A 9,902-nucleotide genomic window follows, 5' to 3' on the forward strand; every position below is an offset into this window, starting at 1 on the left:
AAGTTGCGTTCTAAATGAGGGAAATTCTAAGTTGTGCCGATAATGTAGTGATGTGTCGATACGAGTTCATAAACGGCTATATGTGTGCAGTACAAAAAATCCCAAAAAATCTCCCATTTGGTTTAGCATCAACTTAGCCTAACTCGCACACCTCCTAAAAATTCCTTTTGTGAAAACTTGTCACAATTTTGGCATATAGAAAAACTTCAATTTTGCCATAAATTTGTTAGCTATTATTATAGTTATTATTATTTTTTCATTTAAGGACGTGTGCGAGTTAGGCTAAGTTGATGCTAAACCAAATGGGAGATTTTTTGGGATTTTTTGCACTGCACACATTTAGCCATTTATCTACACGTATCGACACATCACTACATTATCGGCACAACTTAGAATTTCCCTCATTTAAAACACAACTTAGCCGAAATCGCGCACGTCCTAAGTAAGAATTTTGCAACCGGTATAGCAAAATATGATCTTAAACTGATGTATTAATATCATATCTTCATTTGACTAGTAAAATTATTTTACTAAATCCTATAAATTTTTCACTAACTATATAAATAATTTACCATTTTTCTTTTAATGGCTATATGTTGGTTTTCAGTCACACCAATTTTAATTTTTGATAATTGTGGTATGATGAATATATAAAAGAAATTTTCTTGCAATATAAGAAATTTTGAATTTTTCTTATATGGCGTTTACATTGGCCGAAAATGGCTCATTTTGAATGAGCCATTTGAAAGTGTTTACATTCGTTCTATTTCATTTGTTCTCATTTCAACAGCTGATTTTTCAACTTGCATGTTGATTTGATTTTTGGCCTGTGCCAAAAAAATGTTGCATGAAGGTTAAATATGCCTTCAAACCTTACATTAGAAACTTAAAACATATTTTTAACTTCGATTAATTACTTTTTGGGAAGTAAAAGTTTTAAAAAGCAGTGCATCGTTTTCAAGAAAATGCAACCACCAAACATTTGTTTACCTTTTTTTGTAAATATGTTAAAAACAGCTTTTTCAAACTGTCAAAATGCCATGAAGAGCTTTCATTTAGGGTATGTTCAATGGATTCCTTTACATTTGGAACGTATGTGGAATGCATTCGAACGTCATTCATACAGAATGTGAGAAAATTGTTCATTTTTGTGCTTGAAATTTTATATGCAAGAATGAGCCATTCGATACTCATTTTCGATTTTTGACCAAAATGAGCCATTTTCGGCCAATGTAAACGCCGTATTAAAAGTTTCGTTTATGTATATTATATGATATGTTGACTCAAAAATGTACTCATACTGAATTTACTACATGTACAAAGTATATAAAACAGCAACCCTCTTACAGAAATGTCAATAGTAGAACAACAAAAAAGGAAGTATCGAAGGAGTTGTTAAAAAGTTTCCGGTAGCAGAACTTGGATATTTTGTGATATCTATTGTTATAATAAATATTAGTAAGCATAATTACTATCATTTCAAACTAAGCAACTAAATGAAATAATGTTATAATTAATACTAATTAAAAATAATGCTTATTTTTGCAGTATAAAACAGTGTTTTTAATACATTACTGATTGTGGACTTTATGTGAATATTATAGCATATTCCTAGAATATAGGAAAATCTTAATTATTTTTTATTTACATCGGCCATACAGTTGTTATTCGTTACTTTAAAAATGTGTGTATGTGAATATGTTTACACCTAGTCTACCCACATAATTGGAGTTTGGGTTTTCCTTTCATAAAGCAATCAACAGATGTTGAACTTTACCGTATTTCATTTGCTAAGTAAATTATATTTCTTTATAGACATTTATACGCAAAAGATTTTAAATATTCTACCAATATTATAAATTTAAATTAAAACAACTATTAAATTTTTTATCTTTATTTTATAAGTACATTTTACAATGTACAAACATCTCCAACCCAATCACTATTTTCATTTAATAAGAATATTAACAATTTAAATCATTTTTATTTATTTATATACTTTAAACACATAATTATTTTTTATGTTATAAACTGACGTTTGCTTGTCACAAAATTCGTTAAAACTTTCAAACTGGCAGGGATCGTCATATACTGCCGATTTATAAATTCTTAAGCTTCCTTGGACGGTAGTGTGCATATACCGAGAGCTGCAAGTTTAGTATTTATACCTCCCTCAAGACGGTCAATGTTCTGAAGTAATGAAGAAGAAATCATACGTCTGTTGCATGTTATAATCCAACTGGTCTGATACAGATTTGCTAATTTGGCACTTTAACCAACTTAGTTCGAAGAAAGTAATCTAGCCAGTTACTTGTATTTTACTATAATTTACTGTAACTGTAATTTAACCCCTTACTTTTATTTGTTATTATTGTTTTCTTTTGTTTTTTATTTATTACAAATTTGGCACAAACCAATTTGTTCAAGGTTTCTTTGGCACTTTAACCAAAGAAAACACTTATATATATGAATACTGATTAGTTCTTTATAAGCTTTTATACAAAAATCTTAGCATTACGCTTATGATAAAAGAGGAAATGCACCTAATTCCCATGATTTGCTATCCAATAGACCTTGAGAATTCAAGACTAAAGGCACTCGTGAGAATTCTATGCATTACTTGAGCTTACACTGTCTGCTTAATACAGTAAAATTAGCAAGCTGGTATACGTGTTTTGATATATTATTAATTTGGTGAATTAAATGTGTTATCACTTATGCCATGTGCCAACTCATATTGTACCTGTGGGAACAATAGAATTTTTACAGAGGCATGCCAATTGCTGTAATCATACAGAACGACCGTTAAAGGAAAGCTAATGCTTATCAACCGTACACAGTGGCTTGTGAAGATGGTCATATTACGTCTGACACGCTGATAGCATATGAACAATATTTATTTGTGAGAACATACATATTTGATAACACATACATTTTTTTTTGCAAATATTTATTTTACGACAATAACCAAATTTAAATAATATTTATACTACATAACAAACAATTAACTTCCAGTGTTGCAAACTTAGCATTTAAGATCTAATCAGAATTTTAGCTTATACTTATCGAGTATCTTATAACTACCTACCTCTATAATCGAAATATAATATATATATAAAATTTCTATAATTTACACATATTGCAATATCTTTGCAATATTTTGATGTCAAAATTGCTCGCTGTACTTCACACCTGAATTGCATATATCCAGATCGGTTTAAAAATGGCCTTGTAGAGTCTTACTGTTTTTTTAAGAGAATTTCGTCCAAGTAACTAATACATTTTTTTAGCTTTGATACTAAGCTGCCTGCGTTTAGCTTTAATGTGAACATTCCACGTCAATTTACGATTAAGGTGAACACCAAGATATTTATTTGTGTCTCTGTATGATATTTGCTGATTGTTTAAAAACACTGGCGGACAATTTCCCCTTCAGAGCGCAAATGTCGCATATATAGACTTGTTTGGATTTATTTTTATTTTCCATATTTTAGTCATGTCGATAAGATCCACAATTCTTTTTGGACAAATTGAGAACCGCCTGATGATGTTTCACTTGTTGCAATGAACGCTGTGTCATCAGAATAGGTAGATACTTTCACACCAGCTAGAACACGAATGTCTGTTGTAAAGAGAGTATAAGAGATGGGCTCTAGTACACTTCCTTGTAGCACGCCTGCATTGATTACGTAAAGCTTTGAATTTTCACCCTGCTGTATCTCTTGAAGATGAAGTATCTCTTGTATCCCTAGAAGTATCTCTTGTCAAGATAGGATCTGATAAGTAAAAAATATAACGCAGAAAGTTGTGCTTTTATCTAAAACATTATAAAAATAAGAATTTAATTTAGACAATTATACAAACAATAATAAGCAATAAACTTATTTTCTAATAATAAATATAATATACAACAACAGTCTATCACTTTACCTTTTCATTACTGAATATTAGTTTTTCTGTAGAATAATATAACTTCATTATTTTTAAAAGTCAAACTTAAATATAAAAAATATTGTATTGGAATTGTTTTCATTATCTTTAAGTTATATTGCAAGAAGAATATTCTCTTGGTGACCCGACCTCAATACGCCAATGTTGTTTAAACTAACTATTAAACTATTAAAACTAAATAAGTGTGTAATATTATATATTTATTTCAAATCTTCTTCTTATATAGATCTATTCAGACGGTTCTAATTGCTAAATACCTAAATGGTACATAGCGAAAATGCGGATTCGACCTGGCATGGGACGCAAGTCCAGCAACAAAAATCCACAGATTTTCAGTCACGAATTCGTCATACATAATCATGCGGATATAGTATCTTGTTTAGTTATGATCTTTGTGGTTGGACTGTTGGATGAGGTAAGATAAATTTAAAATCACAAAACTTTCAAATAAGAATGCTTTTCTGTTAACGGTTTTAAAATTTTACTTTATATATCAGACAACTTCACATTTTACTAGTGCTTTTGTTACCCTACAACACAATGTAACGGGCCAAGATTCTTCCCGTGACAATCCAACGTATGTTTTATCATATAGATTTTACAATATATACATACATATATACATTCATATATATATATATATATATATATATATATAATATATATATATATATATATATATAGATATAATAATACTACCTAATTTCAGTGGAAGAACTTATACGTATGTTGCAGGCATAAAGGACTACTGTTCTGTTTTTTTCTATACACTAACATGCATAATTATGCATGCAATTATACAGGAATTTTTATTAGATGTAAGATCGTAAAATTATTTTATTTGACAGAATAATGGATTAAATAATTATTTTATTTTATATAGAAATGCACGAAAAAACTACATTTGTCTAAGTATAAGTTAGCTATCTTCAATGAATCTGGACAATTAATTGTGTTTTACATAATATCAGTTTTCTGGGGTGGGAGAGTCATACTTCGAGAAGGTTACTTTACCCAATTTTCACTGCTATGGGAAGACTTTCCCAAACATCCTATGACATATATGCACAAATTCTTTTTCATTATACAAATGGCTTACTATTTGCACATGTTGCCGGAACTTTATTTTCAAAAAGTGAAAAAAGAAGACCAACAATCGAAAATATTACATTCCATATTTGGATTTGGTATTATTTGTTTGGCGTATAGTTTTGGGTAAGAGTTAAAATGTTTAATTTACTCATCGTTATTTAATTAAAATATATTTGTTTTGAAATTTAGTTTTCAACGCATTACCATTGTTTTGCTCACATTGCATTATGTTGGTGAAATAGTTACACATATCTTCCAGTTAATCGATATTTTTGATCGCAATGAGAAATTACTTAATCTTCGTGTTTTAAATAGTTTTACGTTCGTATCTGTACGTTTTCTAAATATGGTTATTGGAGTCTTGACTCTTTATTATGGCATCGCTAACACTGAGAGTACCATGCGTGCCCTTTTCGCACTATTTGGTCTAATTGTTCTACAAGGATATTTGATATTTTCTTTTATTACTGAATATTTCCGAATGAAACGTGAAGAGCAACGAGAAGCAAGGAATCATCAACTAAGAAAACCGAAATCATCGAAAGACAAATTAAAACGAAGAAAAGAAAGTGATTTGCCTGAAGTCGATCAGCATCGAATGTTAAAATAAATACATTGTATAAAGCTCATTACTTTTAATTTATGCTATCTTTTTACAAAATAAATATCTACAAAAACTTCAAATTATTTTACTTCTTAACTGTAATATAAGTAATGATTACCGTTGTTACATTTTTTGTGTTTTTTTTTAACAGAATTTATATAATTAGGTTTACTTATTAATAATTTGAGTTGTTAATTTGTTAAATTTTGTTAGAATATTTTTATTCCAAATGATTGGGATCTATTCAAAAATCTATATCATCGGACTTTATTTAATAAAGAATACTGCCTATACAGCATTTTGTATATTAGCACTTTCATACAAGATTGATACATATGAAGAATGGTTAGTAATATTGCAGAAATTTTAAAATAAAAATAAACCAAACAACAAGAAATATTTACTTCTAAAGTAAAATAGTATTACTTCCAAGATATTTAGCTAATAGATAAGCTATTTTAACAATAACGATATAAAGAAATAGAAAAATTAGAAAGTTAATTTAATAAATTTATGAAAGTCAAAATTGTTGTGCATTAGAAGAGTACCAATAAAAAGTGAACAATTTCACGTCAATGTTTCCTTTTGGAATATGTTTTTATTTTTGAATATACTTTAATGCATTTTTATAGACCTTTAACATAAACAAGCATATTAATATTCTTTTATTAAAACAGATCTTATTAATTACAAGTTAAAAAGCGTTATTAAACATCATTATTATTAATCAATTTATTTAAATAGTATTATATCGGTTTAAAACGAGCTGGCAGCATTAACACCGATTGACAACAATTTATATAAAACAAGAGCGGAGTGAAGAATCTGTTGTAGTTTGTTTTTTAATTATTTCATAAAGTAATGGATTCCGAAAGTAATCTATAGAAATTCAAAATAAATAGTTTTTTGTTTATAATAATAATATAAATCATTTACAGTTCACACTGATATATTTACAGAAGCACTTGAAGTATTTTTGAATCAAATTTTATACTTGCGCCGAGTGTATCCTTCACAAATATTTAAAAAAAGAAGAATTTACAACACACCAATTTTTATTTCCATTTATCCGCCACTGAACGAGTATCTTATAAAAGTATTACAAATGGTTCGTGAACTACATTGCAACGGAGTACTAACACGTGTTGATCTATTACTGTATAAAAATGAAAATGAAATTCATGAACGGTACACATTTAATTTTAGAAAGCATACACCAGAAGATTTATTGGATCTCCCTCAAAATGATGAGTTTTTAATTAAATACGAAGAAATTTTGAGAACATCACTGTACACAATGGCCGAGCGCCTAAAATCACTGGAAAGTCTACCTCAAGATATCAGATTTAAAGTATTTTTCCACACCACTCAAGAGTGTTTTATTCGATTTAGTCAAAATCCACAATATCAAGTAAATTATTAGTTATAATTGAAAACAATTTAAAATTAAAAGTTTAATTTAGGAATTTCCATGGGTAATAGATTCGTCTGAAAATATACATAGCAAAAACCAAATCTCACTATTACCTCTAGCAATTTTGGATAAAGTTGGAATACAGATAATGGCCGAAATAATATTGTAGTAATCCTATGAGGACTTGTTAAAATCCATTATATTAGGAAAAGCCACTCAACAAGAATAAATTACATACTAAAAAATTACGGAAACCTTTTCTACTGCAATCCACTATAACAGTTAATATTTTAAACAAATAAAAATTAATTTTCTATGATTTATATAGTTTATTTATACAGTTGTATAATTGAAATAAACGCGTTAGAGTAAACCTTGCCTTTTAAGATCTTCATATGTTTTACGATTTACTACGTTACCCAGCGAATCTTCAAATTCCTCTTCCTGGTCAGCAATCCAACGTTCGCTTTGTTTTTGTGATTTCAACTTTTCCCATAATGTAATTGCATCTTCAATTTGGGTAACATTAGCAAAATGAGCTGTATTAGGTATACCAAGGCAACGCATTCCGTGCGCATGTCGCCATTCAGCAAAATGTCGCTGAAAAGCTTTTGGCCCTTTATATGTGAAGTTTCCGCATATTTCACAATTGTAACTAATATTTAAACCATGTAATTTGTACAACCAATAGGGTATGGGTTTACCATCCCAACCTAAAGGAAGATTTTTTGGGTTGTACGGTACATCGTCTGCATCGGCATCGTCATCGTTATCGCTTTCACTTGCTTCTACGTCGCTATCATCGCGTTCGCCACCGGTGCGAGCTTGTTTTCTCTGTACATTTTCTTTAGTGGCAGCACGTTGTTCTGATACTAATTCTGCGTATTTATATAAATATGCTTCTAATTGTGCTATTTCTTTATGGCGTTCATTGTCTTTGGAACGGATATTTGAATTTTTTGTTGATTGCTTTTTTGCCATTAAAGATGGATCTAACATTTTTTTGCCTTTTGTTGAAAACAATCTTTGTGCACGTTCTTCTAAAGTTCCACCACATTTTAAACCTAACGCCATCAAAGCAGATTTTAAACGATCGAGACCTAAAGAAGCCAATTCCTCCCAACTGGAAAAAGCAGAAAGGTCAAGATGTGCACCAGTGTTTGCTAGAGCAGATTCAGTTTCTTTTGATGTCCAACCTATTTAAAAAATTGTACATAAAAAACTAACAATAACAGTAATGCTTATTATTACCTATAAATGTTCCTTGTAACCACTGTCGTTGAAAATCAACCTCGACTTTTACAATTTCAGCTTCTACATCCAGTAACGGTTGTATGCGGACCACGAAGTTATATAGATATTCGTTTAGAGTCTCAATGTATTTCCGATAATCACGATTTTTACGCTCCCGAGGTATGTCGAAAACATGGTCAAAAGTTACTAAATATGATATATAATCTATCTTCTCTACACCGCGTAAGTTCATATACATTTCAAAACATTCATTGAGATCAAGATACCGGCCACCGCCTTCTTCATCAGTAAATTCAACTAAAGCTGACATCTCATCTGGATTATTATAGGCTTTTGTTAATTCTTCAAATTCAACTGATAGAGGAATGCAAACTTCGGCAGGATGTTTTTTGTAAAATTCCTTTATTTGTTTTAGTCGAATGTAAAATTCGTTGAACTCATTTGGACCGGACAATGCCTGAATTTCTTCTTTGCGCTCATTATCTTTGTCTTCATATAAGTCCCTTAACTTGGATGTGGAGTTCAAGTGAAGATCTAATAAATATTTAAGGCGGTGTTCAGAAAAAATACGCTCCTTTTCATTAAGTTTTTTATTTGCATACTCGTCAATCATTAGTTTCAATAAACGTTCTCGCTCTTCGTGATAACGTCTCTGTTGCTCAAGTAATGTTTCCATTGTTTATGTATGAATTCCGAATATTTTGACCTTTTATAAATGATTAAATACTTTATTATTTTGTTTATAAAATGTATGATACGTTGTATGAATGTTGTTTCTGGTGCTAAAACTTCAACATTCGCTACATTCAATTATCAGTGATGCCAGACTAAAATAATTTATAAAAAAATTTTTAAAAACAATTTAGATGTTTGCGTAAACTGTAAATGTGTTGCAAACAGATAAAAATTTGTATAAATCTAATGGAGTCCTCATTGATAAATTCAAAGGGGTATTACGCAATCGAGTATCTTATCGACTTGGTGCACTAAAATGTGAACATTCAACCAAGTCTCATGGCGCTTTTAGCACACCTTTTTTTAGTACATTCACACTGACTCGTTTAGGCAATTGCTAATTTACATTATTCACTAAATAATGTAATGTTCACATTTTAATGAGCTAATAGAACTTTTATGTAAAATAAATAAACTTTACTTTATAATAAATCCTATAAAAAATTATATATATGATTAATATATTAAATCATTTATATAGATTGTATATTATCAATTACATATTCAATTATTAAAAATAAAATTTTTATCAAATACATATTTACTTCCTTAGTGCCTTTGGTTACAGCTCAGCTGTTGTTTGTTTACATTTTATTTTCAAGGATTGCATTCGACATATTTCGCCTTAAATGAGTTGATTTTTTGATAATGAGCTGACTTGTATGAAAGTTCTTTGTATGATAAATTATCCTCATTAGTGGCTTTAATTAGCGAAACCGCCTTAATGACAGTGTGAATTTACTATAACTAAATAACCTAATAAATATGGCAAATAAGTTAACCAGTCTTAACACAGATTAAACATTGGCAAGATTTTTGAATACACCCTCATTTCTTTTCTTACACTTTTAA

At 29.5% G+C, this 9,902-nt stretch overlaps 3 protein-coding genes across 6 annotated transcripts; 2 read left to right on the forward strand and 1 right to left on the reverse strand.

Annotated features, from left to right (window-relative positions):
- The first annotated feature begins 1,361 nt into the window (after positions 1-1,361).
- LOC119682418 (translocating chain-associated membrane protein 1-like) lies at positions 1,362-5,711 on the forward strand. 3 transcript variants are annotated; one of them, XM_038095854.1, is made up of 6 exons: positions 1,362-1,458; positions 4,178-4,366; positions 4,449-4,528; positions 4,661-4,769; positions 4,835-5,166; positions 5,233-5,711. In XM_038095854.1, the coding sequence occupies exons 2-6, from the start codon at positions 4,229-4,231 to the stop codon at positions 5,651-5,653; spliced, it is 1,080 nt and encodes a 359-aa protein (XP_037951782.1). In that variant the 5' UTR covers positions 1,362-1,458; positions 4,178-4,228; the 3' UTR covers positions 5,654-5,711. The 3 variants fall into 3 exon arrangements, with proteins under 3 accessions (XP_037951782.1, XP_037951783.1, XP_037951784.1); XM_038095855.1 differs by lacking the exon at positions 1,362-1,458 and adding an exon at positions 3,998-4,094; XM_038095856.1 differs by lacking the exon at positions 1,362-1,458 and adding an exon at positions 4,002-4,070.
- A 714-nt stretch (positions 5,712-6,425) lies between these two features.
- Positions 6,426-7,339, forward strand: LOC119680199 (mitotic spindle assembly checkpoint protein MAD2B). Of its 2 annotated transcripts, none has more exons than XM_038092896.1 (3): positions 6,426-6,521; positions 6,586-7,058; positions 7,111-7,339. In XM_038092896.1, the coding sequence occupies exons 1-3, from the start codon at positions 6,509-6,511 to the stop codon at positions 7,228-7,230; spliced, it is 606 nt and encodes a 201-aa protein (XP_037948824.1). In that variant the 5' UTR covers positions 6,426-6,508; the 3' UTR covers positions 7,231-7,339. The 2 variants fall into 2 exon arrangements, with proteins under 2 accessions (XP_037948824.1, XP_037948825.1); XM_038092897.1 differs by having other exon boundaries at positions 7,101-7,225.
- Positions 7,340-7,366: 27 nt separating this feature from the next.
- On the reverse strand, positions 7,367-9,120 carry LOC119680200 (splicing factor 3A subunit 3). Its single transcript, XM_038092898.1, has 2 exons — positions 8,313-9,120; positions 7,367-8,257 (listed from the first exon to the last, which is right to left on the reverse strand). The coding sequence occupies exons 1-2, from the start codon at positions 8,989-8,991 to the stop codon at positions 7,425-7,427; spliced, it is 1,512 nt and encodes a 503-aa protein (XP_037948826.1). The 5' UTR covers positions 8,992-9,120; the 3' UTR covers positions 7,367-7,424.
- Positions 9,121-9,902: the final 782 nt, after the last annotated feature.

This window comes from Teleopsis dalmanni, chromosome 2 (genome assembly GCF_002237135.1).
Source record: "Teleopsis dalmanni isolate 2A chromosome 2, ASM223713v2, whole genome shotgun sequence".
Taxonomy (NCBI): Eukaryota; Metazoa; Arthropoda; class Insecta; order Diptera; family Diopsidae; genus Teleopsis; species Teleopsis dalmanni.